Below are 18,993 nucleotides of genomic sequence, written 5' to 3'. Positions count from 1 at the left end.
TCAGTGTAATTTGCCAAATTCCTTGTAACAGCTGTTTAGCTTCCTGCATTGCTGAAAGTGGATGTGGGGTGGAGAGGTGTGTAGTTGAGCATAAGAATAATCTATGAGCGCATAGGCATTCCACCTCATTGGTTGTCCACATTGATCAATTTGGTCACTTGCCAAACTGGCAGATATTTGTACATACAAAATTATCAACAATAAAGATGGATTTGCATTTATAGCCAATATAACATATAAAGTTAGTAAAGGAGAAGCAGTTATCTATGCAAAAGGACAAATCAGAAGGCAAAGTTCTGAGTTTCTTTTGTAATTTACTCGTTTTAAAAAACCATCTGTGGTCGAAACGTTAGACTCCAAAGCACCTGCTGTCTTCTTGGTTTCTTTACACCACCTGTATTTTACTGCAGGGGCAGTAGTGAGTGAGCGTGTGTGGGTGTACCGGCGATGTCTGTACAGCAACAACGGGAAGGCAGACGTCCAACTAATCCTGCAAGAAAATTTAAACTCAATCGTCGAGCTGAGTGGTAACATCCTTTATGAGCACGGTAATAGTTTACATAACTTACATGACGAAATTTTGTAATGGTGAGAAAAGGTAACTCATATGTATATATTTCTTCTATACTGAAACACACGCACACCCTCTCTCTCTCTCTCTCTCTCTCTCTGCACGATAATTCTTGCCATCAGAGAACAAAATATTTTGTTTAATTTATCATATGAATTAATAATCATTATAAACTTTCTTTTAAGTCATTTGATCTGTTCTTGGATAAGAGATTGGCATCGTGATCAGGTATTTTCAGAAAAGAGAATCAATACATTGGCTAATTACAGTTTCCTATACAGAACACTTCCAGGACATGAAAGATCGTAAGTTCTTAATAACCTCTCGGCCGTTCTTCCCCTTCGTGGACTACAAGCCTATCACAGACGAACCTGAAACTATAGTTACTCTCAGGGACTCGATCGACCTCAGAATTCTCAACACTCTTGCAGTGAAACTTAACTTCAGGTGAGTGTGATGGGAACTAGGTAGTCAGCTCGTTCAAGGAACGAGTTACTCATTATGTTTATTATTTTTCATCTTACATGTGTTATGCTATGTTTGTATTATGTTTGTGATATGTATTGTTGTAGGTTACATAGTACACCAGCAGAATCGCCACTGAGGCTCCACATTGTCTCACGGTTCAGTTCCCAAAACTTCTTCTTCCATCAATAGTTCATTAACGGTATATGTAAGTTCCACCATGTTTTTCACTACAACGGTACAGCAAAGTATATTTTTTTAGCATTAAACTGTTATTATTTTATTGTCTAATCATCACTACATATAACACCACCCATCATCACTACATATAACATCATCCATTATCACTACATATAGCACCATCCATCATCACTACAGATCGGTAAAGTAGTTTCCGATATTCTCGTGCAGACACACACGGTAGGACGCCACCCTCTGGGAGGCTCCACATTTTCTCACTGTAGTGCATTAGGGTAGACCACATTTTTGGTTATGCCATTAGCAGCAAGTATGCACAGATATTTGCCAGTTCCCAGTCTGGAGCATCCAACAAAGAACTGTCCATGAAAGAAGCAAGGAAACACTTGCTATCCATGCCAAGTTTGGTCAGGGCGGCTTATACGCGAGGCCACCGTAGGACGCCACCCTCCGGGAAGCTCTAAATTGTCTCACTGTTCATTCCCCAAAACTTCTTCTATCAATATTTCATTAATGGTGTATGTAAGTTCCACTACAACGATACAGCAAAGTATATTTTTTTAGCATTAAACTGTTATTATTTTATTGTTTAATCATCACTACATATAACACCATCCATCATCACTACATATAACATCATCCATCATCACTACATATAACACCACCCATCATCACTACATATAACACCACCCATCATCACTACATATAATATCATCCATCATCACTACATATAACATCATCCATCATCATTACATATAACACCACCCATCATCACTACATATAACAACATCCATCATCACTCCATATAACATCATCCATCATCACTACATATAACACCATCCATCATCACTACATATAACAACATCCATCATCACTACATATAACATCATCCATCACTACATATAACACCATCCATCCTCACTACATATAACACCACCCATCATCACTACATATAACATCATCCATCATCACTACATATAACACCATCCACCATCACTGCATATAACACCATCCATCATCACTACATATAACATCATCCATCATCACTACATATAACACCATCCATCATCACTACATATAACATTATTGATCATCACTACATATAATCACCATCCATCATCACTACATATAACACCATCCATCATCACTACAGATAGGTAAAGCAGTTTCCGAGATTCTCGTGCAAACAAGCAAACAAACAAACCCACCCACAAACAGCCGGGCAGCCCATTCGCTAGGCCACGGTAGGACGCCACCCTTCGGGAAGCTCCACATTGTCTCACTGTTCAGTCCCCAAAACTTCTTCTTCCATCAATAGTTCATTGACGGTGTATGTAAGTTCCACCATGTTTTTCATTACAAGGGTGCAGAAAGTATATTTTTTTAGCACTAAACTGTTATTTTTTTATTGTCTAATCATCACTACATATAACACCACCCATCATCACTACATATAACATCTTCAATCATCACTACATATAACACCATCCATCATCACTACATATAACACCATCCATCATCACTACATATATCACCACCTATCATCACTACATATAATAACATCCATCATCACTACATATAACATCATCCATCATCACTACATATAACATCATTCATCATCATTACATATAACACCACCCATCATCAATACATTTAACACCATCCATCATCACTACATATAACACCACCCATCATCACTACATGTAACAACATCCATCAACACTACATATAACATCATCATCCATCATCGCTACATATAACACCATCCATCATCACTACATATAACACCATCCATTATCACTACAGATCGGTAAAGTAGTTTCCAAGATTCTCGTGCGGACACACACACACACAAACACACAGATATTTCTTTGTTTTATACATATATACTGTATATATATATATATATATATATATATATATATATATATATATATATATATATATATATATATATATATATATATATATATATATATAGAGAGAGAGAGAGAGAGAGAGAGAGATTGTTGTATTGTAAATTATGTTTTATTTATGTCAATGCTTACATCCTTGAAGTAAGTAAGAAACAACCTGCCTACACTGTGAGGTTTGTTGGTAGGTCTACCCTGGCTTCTTGGCGTGTTACGTAACTTAAGAGATCTCTGACCGGCTCTGCCCTGTGCTATGTACTTCGGAGAAGTCTTATACCATGGCTTACAGACTTCCTCAGTGACCGACGCCAAGCTGTACGCTTCCGAGGGGCTGTCTCCACCTTTCAGTCACTCACCTGTGGCGTCCCCCAAGGCACCAAGATGGGACCACTCTGCTTCCTTATGCTCATCAATGATGCCCTAAGAGAAACCCCTGCTCGCTGGAAATATGTCGACGACTCCACCATTGGGATCAGCGTCAACAATTCTGCTCCCAACTATACCGCCCTTCAGGATTTATTGAACAGTCTCCAAAACTGGGCCACCAACAACCATGTCACCATCAACCATACCAAGACCATGGTTATGCACATCAACCTCTCCTCCGACATTGTCCCACCTCCTTCCATTACTCTGGGTCCGAACACACTCCAGGTTGTAGATTCCACGAAGCTCCTCGGCGTCACCATAGACAACAAACTAAATTGGAAACCACACGTCAGTGAAGTTGTCAAATCCTCCAGTTTCCGTCTCCACCTCCTCCGCCGACTCAAGTCCCTCGGAGTTCCTGCACACGAGCTCCTCAGTGTTTACACAACATTCATACTTCCCAAGCTCACCTATGCCTCCCCCCCTGGTCTTCCTCCCTAAATGCCACACAACGTAAACACCTAGAAAAAAGTGCAAAAGAGGGCATGCAAGATTATTCTCTCCCCTTCCTACTCCACATATCAAGAAGCGCTCAACACACTGACCCTTTCGACTCTCACTGACCATCACCACGACCTCATCTGCAAATTTGGTAAGAAGCTTCTACACCATCCTCGACACCGGCTCCTATTACCACCTGAGATCCCTAGTCCGAGAATTGCTGTTCGACACCACAACCGCATCCAGCCCATCGTGCACGAACAGTCGCTATAAGAACAGCCCAGTCCCAACCATTGTAAAAATTATCAATAACTTGTAATAAACCAGTGTATTCACTCCCAGTAAACACTACTCCTTGCACTGTCACTATGTTGACATGAACTGTAGTTTGAGCTTTTCCCCATCTAGTTATTATATGTCTTATTTGTGTCACTTATGTTACTTGTATATTATTTGTAATTCGAAACCCATTCCCCAAATATGTAACTGTATATTTTCAGCCCTCTGGCTGCCAAGCTCTTTCAATAAACCGTTAATTATTATTATTATTTATGTAACCAGTATAATTAACATACTGTATAATTTTGAGTAAGTAGTTAATAACTTACAAACCATGGATGTATAATTATGAACATTCATTATTCAATGACCTGTAGAGGTTAAAGGATGTTCATAAAGGACAAGCGCTTAACGATAGACCAAACGGGGACCGGTGGTAGAAGCGGTACCGTTCTCGCCTCGCAACCGAGATGTGACGGGTTCGATTCCCGGGCCGGTGAAAGTTGTTTGGACTTACTTCCTAGCCCCCCTTAGTCCCTGCTCACCTAGCAGTAAAGTAGGTACCTGTTGTATATCGAAAGTTGCGAATTCGTATTCAGGGAGTTGTTGGAGTTTCCAATAACATGATTACATAAACCACTGACTCTTCAGGCTTCTACGTCCTTAACTCATGAGACAAAGGCAAGCATGAACTTAGCATGCTTCCCTGTTGGGCGCTGTAAACGCATCTGCGCTTCACCTTACACAAGGATGTAGGGGGGTGTCCAATGAATAAAAAAAAAAAAAAAAAAAAAAATTATATATATATATATATATATATATATATATATATATATATATATATATATATATATATATATATATATATATATATATATATATATATATATATATATATATATATATATATATATGACCAAGCACCCTGCTTCAGTCGCGCAGATGTTTAGTCTTATCTGAGTGTCGCAGTATGATGCAACTCTCTCGCTCAATTGTGGTAAATGGATATTTTGATTTACACTTGCAATGTGTCAAGTAAGTTAGATCGTTAGTTAAGTAATATATATATAATGGCACCACCAGTTAAGAGTGATTCATGGGTCAAAGGGATCACTTACCAGCCGGTTGTTTATACACGTTATGTAAACACTACTGACTGTAGTTTTGTTTGACATTCCAAGGAGACGACTACTTACTCCTTCGAGAGCCTTCTAGAAGCTTGACTCTTAGATCGCTCTGGTTGGCGAGTGCAGGAATTACAATCTACGGGCGTGGCACAGCCAAGCCCTTAGTCAGTCTTGGACTGGACCCCTTTTAGTAAAGATCTACACCTGGAACCTCATTACGAGCTTGCCTAATGCAAGAGCCTGCCTCAGTACAGCGCGACTCAACCAGAACTCTTAGAGTAACAGATCACGGGGCCAGTCTAGTTAACTGTACTTTATTTAGACTTGTAAATATCACACAGTATATATACACCTGTTTTGACTCTGATTATCTCCCCTTTTGTGGAAGAAGTGACCGCTCTGTTGGACCATAATTATCGACAGTCTCCGGCATCCTACTGATATCAACGGAACTCTAAATAACTACAAGCAAATTAATATTTAGTGAGACTGTGCATTGACAAGTCTCTTTCCTTACATGCCATAGGCCTACACACATAGCCGGTGTCTCTGAGGGTTTTGTGTTTGTACTACTGAGTGGTCACCTCACAGCTAAGTTTATTTTGTGTATATGGAATAGGATGATAATTATAATGTATATTGTGAAAGGTAACACCTATTCCATGCGGTAATTGTAAGACTAGAGGTTCTTGTCTTTTTGCCCCTGGTGCTGTTTCTCAGTTGTAGTTGATGTACTTTCATTTTCACCTTTTTGTGTATATAGTGTAAATATGTTAAATACTTAAATATATTATAGCAGTTTCTAGTGTATTATGAATATTCCCGTTCCCTGTTTATCTTCCCTTGTGTTCTCATGTTATGAAACATAATAATAACTCCTAGACAAGTATGTCCCATAACATGAGTAATGATACAATTGTTTGGTCCATTGCTGTGATGGTGATCTATAAGATCAAAAGTTTCGGAACATTACATCTCCGTCATAAACTTTTAAACTATTGTTAAAATCTTTCTAGTTATGAGATACGAGAGTCACCAGGCCGAGCCTTCGGTGAGCCAAGAGACGGCCAGTATGACGGCAGTATTGGCAAACTCCAGCGTGAGGAAGCGGACTTTTGCACCATGGTGGCGCCTACATCAGGGCGCCTCAGAGTTACATTATTCACAAGACTATATCCTGCCGACCCAACGATTATAGCATCTCTGAAACCCACGCTACTGCCAGCACATCTTTCTCTGGTTAGACCATTTGAAGGTTCGTAAAGTTTTACTTTGGTCTTAAGACTCCATGCGCTAGGAATCTCTGAGTTTCCTTAACTTGTGAGAACGAAGCTATGAAGGAAAATATATATAGGTTGAGTGATTTCAACCAAATCTCCAACAGCTTGGACTGCACCAGATTTAAAAAAAAAGTGTTAACTAAAATCCCTTTTTAAAGCATTAAATTTTACTGTGGAGAGTCAAACTTTTAAGAAAACATTGTATATGATCAAGAACTAAAACACTGTAGTGTACATTAGTGTACATTTATTATTAGGTTTAGGAGGGAGATAGGAAGGAACTGGTTCACAAATAGGGTGGTGGACGAGTGGAACAAGCTTAGCAACTTTGTAGTAAGTGCTGGAACTCTGGAAAATTTCAAAAGGAGGCTAGATAGATTCATGGATGATAGAGAGTGGTAGTAACTCTCGACAGGAGTTGCCATGCACAGGCCAACCGGCCTATTGCAGACTCCTTATTTTCTTATGTTCTTATATGTTCTTCTTATTACACTATTCTTTGTGTTTTATGTGTAGCTTCTGTTACACGTGGCTGATGCCGTGGATACGTTCACAAGTAATAACTTTAGAGGCCCACATTGTCGCTAATGGTTTTTCTTTCTCGTTATTTTTAATTTAATTCCAGTGATATGTTGTCTCTTCATATTAAGCATCAATCTGCCTTCTCTAAAATATTTTCTTTCGGCATAGGTGAACTGTGGTTTGCATTACTGGCAAGTGTAGTGGCGTGGGGTGTCCTTATGTGGGTGCTACAAAGAGCATGGAAGTGGGCGGTGGGAGGCGATTGTGTTAAGTTGAGCACCGCCCTCCTGTATGGCTGGGGCGCCCTCATGGAAAAACCGCCCCCAGTCCCTTCCTCCAGCGACTCAGAAAGAGTATGTTCAAGCAATGACTCCTCTAACTGTCAATACATAATATCTGTCAATTTTTCTTCTGTTAACCTCATGAACTTCTGCCAATAATATCACAATTTGTATTATACTCATTGCCCATCAATACAACCACGAATAATGCATTCGTATATGAAATGCACCCAGAATTCTTGTTAATGTTAATGAAATTCAAAACCCCGATAATGCAATGCACAGTATTTCTTAGCAATTACATTTATTCTGGTTTTATATGAACATATCTTCCCCAACGATATAATCTTCTATTTGCCTCCAATTTAACATATAGTCATTAGTCTATTCTTTTTTAATATTGTACAGTACCGTAATCATTCACGCTGTCCGATTATACACTTCCTTTACATGATACAGGTGTTGGTGGGATGGTGGCTGGTGTTCTGTCTGGTTATCTGTACAGGATTCCGTTCTTCACTAATTGCCCACTTGACAGTCCCGGGGAAATCCCAAACTCTTGACACCTTGCAAGACCTGGCGGATGCAGATGGTTGGAGATGGGGCACTGAACCTTGGCAGGTCTCTGGAGCCATTAGAGAATATTATTCTAAGAACACTGAACTAGTGATGACGCAAATTATGGATGAAATGGAGGTCAGTGTAAGGGAGCTTAAATAATGATTTCTTCTTTATTTTTCTTTATTTTTTACATACAAGCGCTGGGAGGTGATCATCTAATGCTTAAGCTTGATTTAAATCTAGTTTATTATTAATTATGCAGGAATAGAATACAACTGAATAAGAATAACTAGTTTGCGTCAAGTAGACTAACTAACAAAAAAGGTTGAGGTAATAAGTAGATGTTCATTTGATCACACACACACACACACACACACACACACACACACACACACACACACACACACACACAAAACATATAAAATATAAATACACAAATCACCCCGCCAACAAACAGAAACAAAATAATTAATTACTCTTCTACTACAGTCCACGGTATAATATTGGATGTCCCGATATTATTATTTATGAAATCAATAATAAATCGGAAGACAGTGATCCTAACCATTAAAAATGTGTATCAAAGTCCCCTTCACCAGTGGTACAGCATAGACGTGTTGCTTGAGAAAGTGTTACAGGGAGGATTTTCCTTCATCTGCTCGCAAAAACGATTCGCAGTGTATGTGGCCTCTTGGTACGCCAACAGCAAAGGAGAGACGCCCTTCTACGTCAGCAACAAGGCTTTCTCTCTCATGTTATGCTTTGGATGGTCCTTCAGGTGAGTTTGAGGTATTTATCAGTACAACAGTCGATACAGTAATGATTCGCAAACAGAATGTGATGTTCTGTATTGTTAAGCAATGTATAGTGTGCTATGGTGTGGCGTTAGGTGCTGTCGTGACATGCAATGTTAAGTGGCGTTATTCTGTTATGTCATGCAATATGCTATTAGCTAAGGCTATGTTACATTGTATTTTCCTTGTGTTATACGATATTTTGTGATGTCAAATATCATTTGGCGGTGTTACTCACTGCCTTGCTATGGCATAAGATGTTATTTGGTGGTACAGTAATTGGTGAGCTGTAATCCTAATGATGGCATATGATTATGTGCTGAGGTCACAGAAAGGTCGTAAAGTTGTTGCTCTGTGGTAGTATACAATGCTGTGTGATGCTATTTGAGACTATACGATGTGCAATAATGTTATGTGACGTGATAGTTAGTGTGGTGTATGTTTAGTATTGTTTGGTAATGCTATGCAATATGATGTGATATTTGTCATTAAATGTGATAACTTGGGGTATGTTTTGGTGAAATGATGGACTTTTAAGTAATCTAACTGTTGATACTTATAACTAAGATTTATATGTACTTGTTGGTATAGTTGCCTCAAAGAGTTGTTTACATCCCATGATAACTTTTACGATTATATAGCAGGAAACTGCAGCGGGCCTATTGGCCCATACTGGACAATCCCGTTAACACCCAACCCCTATCGCCCATATATCCATCCAACCTATGTTTGAAGCTATCCAAACCAATGTTTACCTATCTAGAGCCTAAATCTAAATTTATCGAATTTATAACCATTGTTACGAGTTTGCTCCTGGTTGGATAGCTTGAGTACCTTTGTTAAATCACCTTTGCTTAGCCCTGACTTCCAGTTATACACCTCGGTCATATCGCCCCTCACTCTACGTCTCTCGAGGGAGTGCAAATTAAGATGCTTTAACATGTCTGTACTCAAGGTTCCTAATGTCCCGGATTAGTCTTGTCATTCTCCTCTGAATTCCTTCTAGGGATTCTATATACATTCTGTAGTACGGTGACCAGAATGAACAGTGTAATCCAAGTAAGGTTTCAAGTTGCCCAAGATATAGTTTTATGATAACCTTGCTATTCTTGTAACTAACACTCCTTTGGATGGACCCAAGGACTTTGTTACCGTTGTTTTGAGAAAATACACATTGTTGAATTGGCTTAAGATTCCTACTTATCATTACTCCTAAATCTTTCTCACAGTCGGATTTCTCAAAATGTTTATAACAATGTTATTCATCTGATATCTGGTTTCTTTGTTTACGTTTCCGAGACTTTACATTTGTCCACATTAAATTTCCTCTGCCATTTTTCAGACCACATATACCTCTAATAAAGAAAAATGCTAATTATTGTGATAAGGCCTAAAAATGAAACGTATACGAGGAAATCAGAGTAATCTATGAGTATTATACACCAGGAAGCTTCTTCACACAGGGACACTGGCGCCTTGGTAAATCACAAAATGGATCATACAATGGTTCATATGTGAAGATTTATTCATGCATGTATTATAATAATATAAAACAATGAACAGAATAATATATTATATAAATATATTATAAAAATATGAATCAGGATATGCGGGTCAGAAGAGCCTTAACCGCCCCTCACCGGTAGACCCTCATCCCCTTTACTCCAACCTCATTAAATGTCTTACCTGTTAGTTGTCCCTTAGATGGTAGGTTTCGTGAGAATTAAATCGCCTGCTCCCACCGATGTGAAGTGCTGTATAATAACTGCTATAAATGTTTATGATTCTGCTATCTGTGTAAATCTGGTAATTAATTGGTTTAAATAACTAAGAAAAGTCTGCTAATATCGTGTCCGAATAGTTGTAACACATTTTTTGAATCAATCTGCAGATATTCTCCTCTTACCGTTGATCTACATATATAAAACAAAGAAGTATGCCTGTGTGTGTGCTTGTGTGTGTGTGTGTGTGTGGCCGCACGAGAATCAAGGAAACTACTTTACCGATCTGCAGTGATGATGGATGGAGTTATATGTAGTGATGATAGATGGTGTTATATGTAGTGATGATGGATGATGTTATATGCAGTGATAATGGATGTTGTTATATGTAGTGATGATGGGTGGTGTTATATGTAGTGATGATGGATGGTGTTATATGTAGTGATGATGGATGGTGTTATATGTAGTGATGATGGATGATGTTATATGTAGTGATGATGGGTCGTGTTATATGTGGTGATGATGGATGTTGTTATATCTGGTGATGATGGGTGGTGTTTTATGTAGTGACGATGGATGATGTAATATGTAGTGATTATTAGACAATAAAATAATAACAGTTTAATGCTGAAAAAATATACTTTGCTGTACCGTTGCAGTGAAACTTACACCGTTAATGAACTATAGATGGAAGAAGAAGTTTTGGGGACTGAACCAGATACTAAGATCAAGGAACCTCTTCCGCCAGTTTGTAGTGGACATGTATGCCAAAATTGAAACAGAAAGACTCACCTTCATACGACTCAACCAAAAGAAGCTCAGGGTTGATGACTACATTCAACTGAGAGATGCAGGAGCAAGGGATGGACATGTGGGCAATGTTGGACAGCTGGTGATTCTCCCCTCTTCCTTCACTGGAGGTCCGCGATACATGCATGAGAAGACTCAGGATGCCATGACCTACGTCAGAAACTATGGACGACCAGATCTCTTCATTACTTTTACATGCAACCCTGTATGGACTGACATAACAGAAGCTCTAATGGAAGGCCAGAAAGGACAAGATCGGCATGATATTATAGCGGGAGTATTTCGTCAGAAAGTGATCAAACTCATGGAATTGCTTACAAAAGCATCAATCTTTGGCCCTACACGGTGCTACATGTATTCCATTGAGTGGAAGAAACGAGGTCTACCACATGCCCATGTCTTGATCTGGCTGAAAGAGAAACTTCGACCGAACATGATTGACAACTGCATACGAGCAGAGTTTCCTGATCCAGAAGAAGATCCAGTTCTCTATGAGATTACCAAGAAGCAAATGATTCACGGGCCATGTGGACAATTCAACAGATATCTCCATGCATAAAAGATGGACGTTGCACTAAAAACTTCCCAAAAGACTTGATACAGGATACTCATAGTGGAGAAGATGGCTATCCTTAGTACAGTAGAAGAGCGCCAGGCGATGGAGGTTTTACCGCAGTGTTGCGACCTGGAACAGACAGTGAAATAACAGTAGACAACAAATGGGTGGTCCCCTACAATCCTCTTTTGAGTAAAGCATTCAATGCGCACATCAATGGGGAGTTGTGCAATTCAGTCAAGTCCATCAAGTATGTCTGCAAATACGTCAACAAAGGCTCTGACCAAGAGATCTTTGCATTGGAAAATGATGGAAATCATGAAGAGGTAACACAGTTTCAGCAAGGCCGTTGTATATGCAGCAATGAAGCCCTATGGAGAATTTTTAATTTTCCCATACACGAACGATGTCCAACAGTAGTACACCTGGAAAATGGACAAAGAGTATACTTCACAGAAGAGTTCCTCCAAAATCAAATGGCAAATCCTGCTGATACGACCCTCACTACATTCTTCAAGCTTTCACAGGAAGATGAGTTTGCTCAAATACTCCTGTATGTTGACGTACCCAAGTTCTACATATGGCAGACTTCAATGAAAAAGTTCCAGAGAAGAGCTCAAGGATCCGATGTTGAAGGATATCCAGGGATAAAGTCAGGCAATGCTTTGGGACGTGTCTACACGGTTCACCCCAACAACTTTGAATGCTATTGTTTGAGACTACTTTTGCACCACATTCGTGGCCCAACATCATATGCAGCACTCAAGATAGTGAATGGACAAGTCTGCAGAACCTATCAGGAAGCGTGCAATCTCCTTGGCCTACTGTAAGATGATGGTCACTGGAATGACACATTAGAAGAGGCAGCAGCTACTCAATCGCCAGCGAGAAAGAGGAACCTGTATGCCATCATGATTGCTACATGTGGACTTTCCAACCCAAGCCAGCTCTGGAAAAACCACCAAGAAAGTCTTTCAGAGGATCTGCTTCATCAAGAAGAGAACATCCTTGTCAAGAGATTGAGTTCATGGATGACATGTTCAACAGGGCTCTGATCATGCTGGAAGACAAAGTGATGGAGCAATGCGGAAAAAAACCTGACTGATTTTGAATTGCCTTTCCCAAACCGAGAAGAACCAGTAGTTGCAAACAGGGAGTCAGAGAGACAGACTACTCAGTTGAAGTTCTGGTGAATTTTCTTGAAGAAAATGAGCTTCACCTGGTGCTTGATCAAGCAAATGCTTATGAACAGATCTTGCAAGCGATACAAGCGGAGCAGGGAGGTATGATCTTTCTCGACGCACCTGGCGGGACAGGAAAAACATTCCTAATCAACCTTCTGTTGGCGAAAGTACGTCATCAGGGGAAAATTGCTCTTGCTGTGGCATCCTCAGACATTGCTGCAACACTACTAGAAGGAGGACGTATTGCACACTCAACTTATAAACTGCCTCTCAACCTCGCTCACAATGAGAATCCAGTGTGCAACACCAAAAAAGGATCGGCAAAGGCAAAACTCTTAGAAAAATACAGCCTCATAGTCTGGGATGAATGCACTATGTCTCACAAGTTAGCGTTTAAAGCATTGGACAGGACCTTGCAAGACATACCAGAAAATGGCCGGCTCATGGGTGGCATTGCAATGGTCATTGCTGGAGACTTTCGCCAGACCCTACCTTTCATTCCTCGTAGCACTCCAGCTGATGAACTGAATGCGTGCCTCAAGGCATCATACCTTTCGAGAAGTGTTGAGACACTCACCCTGTCCACAAACATGAGAGTACATCTACAAGGAGATCAGGATGCTGGACAGTTTGCAAATCTTCTACTACAGATTGGGAATGGAACTTTCCCCGTTGATTCAGAAGGACAAATAATCATTCCTCAAGGATGTGGAATTTTTGTAAAGTCCTCAACTGAGCTCACTAACACGGTCTACCCAAACATTATCCACTAATATAAGGATCACAAGTGGCTGAGTGAAAGCGTAATTCTGGCACCAAAGAATGAAACAGTGGCTGAAATCAACATGACTCTACTCAGACAGCTTCCAGACAGCGAGACCTCATTCAAATCTGTTGATACAGTAATCGACCAGGACCAAGCAGTCCAGTACCCTGCAGAATTCCTTAATTCCTTGGAGCCCGCTGGAATGCCTCCTCACCACCTAACTCTCAAGATTGAAACTCTATAATGCTCTTAAGAAATCTTGAACCACCAATCCTCTGCAATGGCACAAGACTGGTGGTGAAGAACACGATGCCACATGTACTGGAAGCTACAATACTGACAGGAAAAGCTAAAGGAGAGGACTTTTTTATACCAAGGATACCTCTCATCACCACTGACCTTCCATTTGAGTTCAAGCGGCTTCAGTTCCCGGTTAAAGTGAGCTTTGCCATGACCATCTACAAAAGCCAGGGACAGTCCCTAAAGATGGTTGGCCTAAACTTGGTGTTTCCTTGCTTCTCTCATGGACAGTTCTATGTTGGATGCCCCAGAGTGGGAACTGGCAAAAATCTGTTTATACTTGTTGCTAATAGCAAAACCAAAAATGTGGTCTACCCTAATACACTGTAGTGAGACAATGTGGAGCCTCCCGGAGGGTGGCGTCCTACTGTGGCCTAGCGAAAGAGCCGCCCAGAGGGCGGCGATTCCGCTAGTATCTAATATTTCTATATAAGCATCTTACATGCTCATATTTTTTCTATTATACAATCTAAGATAAATGTAATACTGTGTAGGTAAACCTTAATAAAGGCCAACTTTATCAATCTGTAAATGATTTGGAAACAACAGCATAGGTAGACGACCCAATAAATAAAACACAGACAGTACAATATCATCTTGGCAGTATTAATGTACCGCAAGTTGCAGTAAATGTGTCCCATGACCCTGCATTGGAGGTGAACCCAATGGGGGGTCAGTAGAGAGCTCTTCACCGATCAAGTGTGAAATGTCAGTTCTTATTGATACATAAAATGACATATAACATTATATCAGAATTAAAATACATCCTACTAACTCTTAAATACTTTTGATTTGATCAACGCTATGAATGACTGCACTGCCACCCTAACTAGCCCACATAATGACCCATCACTACCACAGTGAACATCTTGTGACGAGTTACTATATATAAATAGTTATATAATGCAATCTACAAGTTTTATTTTAATCGCGGGAAACTGGCACACATAGTATACAGGTATATGTTACGTTTTTTTTTATTTTTTTGCGGAATCGGTTATTTTGCAAAATGGCCAGCATGCATATTGGTAATTTTGCAAAGTGTATTTCAAGCAGTCAACCTAAACTAACCTACCTTATGGTTGAGTACGGTTAGGTTAGGTTAGGTTAGGTTAGGTTGGGTTAGGTTAGGTTAGGATGGCTCGTGTAGCTTGATACACAGTTAAGTGGTCTTGTTTTATTTTCTAACTTTGGACTTTGCGCTGCCCTAACCATAAGGTTAGGTTAGTTTAGGTTGTTTATTTGTAAGTTATTTTGCACAATTACCAATATGCTTGCCGGTCATTTTGCAAAATATGCGATTCCACAAAAAAAGTAACATATATAGACCATAAGAGGCGTTATATATAAGTACGGACAGTGGTAAGTCTGTATCGTGGAGTGTGGTGTGAGTAATGTTGAGTGTTAGTGGCAACGGTTGGGTTGACCTCAAAATTTTATCTCTGAGTAAAGGACCCCCGCCCACCGAACCACAACCCCATCTCTTGACGTCTAGCACCCAAACTTGTCCACCAATCAGCTCTATCGTTATAGTACTACCCATGCATTCATAAATTTGGCATTGCGACCCTATCACATTTATGTAAACATTACCAGAGGGGGTAAAGGAACTTTTTAAGGCAACTGAACATAAGTGTAAGTAAGTTTACACATCTATAATTTGTATAATAAAAAATGTGGAAACAAATGAGACAATTACTTTATGATGATTTCAGAAAAGGCGCGCCATTCTACAGAAAAATTGCTCTCATGACATCATGGATGCAAGACGCTGGGATAATAGACTACTGGACAGAGGAGGTTATGGCCAGGCGTGTGAGGGAGAACCGAGAAACTGCAGCTCTAAACCTTGTGAAAGATACCCCACAGGTTAATATTCTCAGATGGTCACTGTTACTCCACGGACCTGTTGACTTTGTTGACAAATACCTTTGGCGGTAGTCTTGAAGTACTTTAATTTGGCTATTTTATGAAGTTAAGCGACGTCTTAAATGAAACAGGGCAAATCTTGACATATGATCTAATTTTAAATTAAGATACAGCAATAAAAACAAAAATTATCCCTATTTGGCATAAACTTTAGTTACATTTTTAAACATAATCGTCGATTATTCCTATTGAGTGTTGGGTTAGGTTAGGTTAGGTTAGGTTATGTTAGGTTAAGTTGAGGTGGTTGCCCGTGTCAGGAAGGGCAAACTGTAACAGTCAAGGATATTCAATATGTAAGTAGCTAAAACAACTATCTGTGCAGGTGGGGGTCGATATGCTCCCCTCAAATATTACGTGTGACTAGTGACAGCCCTCATATACCAATATTTATCGTCCATGGTCTCATATTGTTTCTCACAAAGTATGCACAGATAGTTGTTTAAGCTACTTAAGTACAGTACTTACCCAATACCTAACTACACCACAGCCGGGTAATTATATATATATATATATATATATATATATATATATATATATATATATATATATATATATATATATATATATATATATATATGACTGAACTAAATTGTCCTAAATTGTCGCCTCTACCAACTTATTTGTTTCCTAGTATTTCTGTTGTATTTACTGTCATCTGTTAGTAGGTTAATCTGCCCTCAAAGTTAGGCAATTGTTTTTCTTTAGATGCAAAAGCTTCCATTATAACTTAACAATTAAAATGTGCCATATACCATTTATGTAATACTCGTCTTTGCATATTCATCCATTAGCGTGTCGTATATCATTGTTTCATGTATGATTGTGTATTTAAGTCTAATTTATAGCTGCTTATGATCATGCTCATGTTTATGATATGAATGATACATAAAACATCATCTGCTGAAGCCATAGAGAAAAGTCACTCTTGTATATTACTGTAGAACGTCAGCGGACTCCAATGCACCACACCTATAATACTTAATAAGAAATACCCTTTTCAGGATGACGAGACACAGGTGATACTTGGGATGGGTCACCTCCAGGGCGCCTTCTATCTACTGATTCTAGGCACAGTCGTCGCCTTCCTCGGATTACTTTGGGAGAACTACGCCCAATCCTGCTACCCGTTGCACTTGAGTTACTGAACATAACTAGACCTCAGGTGAAAAATAATGATGCTAGATTCCTGTTTTTTCCTTCGTCACAATAATGGGAAGAACTTCGTCCACTTCTGGTCCTCGATAATGTAACGCCTTCTTTACCCTCGCCAGACCCTACTCTAGGAATACCAATATTCTAAGTGTTACGAGTTAGGGATTTAGAATATAGTTAAAAGTCTACCCAGATCCCAACAGGTAACAACAAAAAAAACAAAGACAATCGGACTATAAAAGGGTAGACAAAGGATGAGAGTTTTTGTTGTGTATAATAAAGTACCATAAATTCCTTAACAAAATATTCAGCTTATAAATTACCCTTAACCAAACTTAACCTAAACATTAACAGTATATACATATTAATAAAACATAAAACAATCTTGAAGCAAGTGGACGTGGGGGAGGCATTACAAGATTACAAATACTTAAGTGAGGAGCTGAGATGGCTGACGAGTAAGGCTGAGTATTGTAGAAGACGATAGGTAGTCACTGTGCCGTAGGTTTAGAGGATAGGTGATCCTGTGGTCACTTCCCAGAGCCAAGTGCCCTCTTCTTGAATTGGAACTGACAAAGAAGACTTGGAGGAAGTGACGCAACAACCAGGATATGGAGAAGGGAAACCCGGGAGTGGTAACTAAGACGAGTCATACTCGTGTCTCGTCCCTAGATGGCGTTGCTCGTGGTGCTGGGTAGGTAGATCAAGACAATAGATGGCGTGGTTCGAAGTGCTGGGTAGGTAGATCATGACAATTGGTGGCGTGGTTCGTAACATAAGTCATAATTAAAAAATTATGTGCAGTACCTGATTCGAGAGAACCACACACTCGGTATTTTGTGTTGTTAGAAATAAGCTTCTGATATCAGAGAATATATTAAAGATCGCTGCAAATGCTTATTCGTAAGAAGCAAGAGTTTAACTTAACTAAATTATTTATCAGTTGCTAACAAATATTGTATACCAATAAATGTAGTAATTTATAGTGTATATATATATAAATATATGTATACATACAAAGCCTGTTCATTCGTCTTTGCTATATGGACTGATGAGATATATATATATATATATATATATATATATATATATATATATATATATATATATATATATATATATATATATATATATATATATATATATATATATATATATATATAGCCTCGTGTTTCCTAGCTGGATTCGGTAAAATGTTACCCTGACCACATAGTTGACACGGGCAATCCCCAGTGGAGGTTCACGGCGCTTAACAAAGACGAATGAATAGGCTTTGTGTGGAATAAAACAAAGTCTAGGATTGCTTTTGTTATCCTTGTGGCGCGGTTGTAGCGATCTCTGTTCATACGCAGAGGTCCAAGGTTCGATACCCGACTAGTGAGGTATTATTTGTAAATGGAAGTCCGCGTGCTACATGGACTGACGATATGAGCAGAGATTGATTAAATACGTATCAAAAACACATACTCACACACATACATACACACACCTCTGTTTCTGTATTCGTAAAAACAAACATCAAAGTCAATAGGGAGGTAGGAGAATCTCTGCGTACTACCTCAAGGAGCACGAGACAGCGTCCACGCTACTCTCCCTTTTCCTGTTTATAAGCATGGCTACCTGGATCAGTTGAAGATCGTTCCCAGGAAGTCACAGAGAAGGCGACACCACCATACCGGTAATTTTCTACAAGGTAAACTGAGAGTCACTGTTT

At 39.3% G+C, this 18,993-nt stretch overlaps 1 protein-coding gene across 1 annotated transcript in view; it reads left to right on the top strand.

Moving 5' to 3' along the window:
* LOC121873797 overlaps positions 1-17,532 on the top strand; it is a 75,281-nt gene extending 57,749 nt beyond the window's left edge. The window contains exons 5-12 of the mRNA XM_042377500.1: positions 411-548; positions 853-1,018; positions 6,440-6,678; positions 7,394-7,578; positions 7,966-8,202; positions 8,667-8,845; positions 15,914-16,067; positions 17,129-17,532. Coding sequence (XP_042233434.1) covers positions 411-548; positions 853-1,018; positions 6,440-6,678; positions 7,394-7,578; positions 7,966-8,202; positions 8,667-8,845; positions 15,914-16,067; positions 17,129-17,272 — 1,442 coding nt within the window. The 3' untranslated portion in view covers positions 17,273-17,532. The remainder of the gene's footprint in view (positions 1-410; positions 549-852; positions 1,019-6,439; positions 6,679-7,393; positions 7,579-7,965; positions 8,203-8,666; positions 8,846-15,913; positions 16,068-17,128) is intronic.
* The last annotated feature ends 1,461 nt before the right edge of the window (positions 17,533-18,993 follow it).

Source organism: Homarus americanus, unplaced genomic scaffold (genome assembly GCF_018991925.1).
Source record: "Homarus americanus isolate GMGI-L3 unplaced genomic scaffold, GMGI_Hamer_2.0 scaffold25827, whole genome shotgun sequence".
NCBI classification, from domain to species: Eukaryota; Metazoa; Arthropoda; class Malacostraca; order Decapoda; family Nephropidae; genus Homarus; species Homarus americanus.
This window is presented reverse-complemented; position numbering and strand designations above follow the sequence as displayed.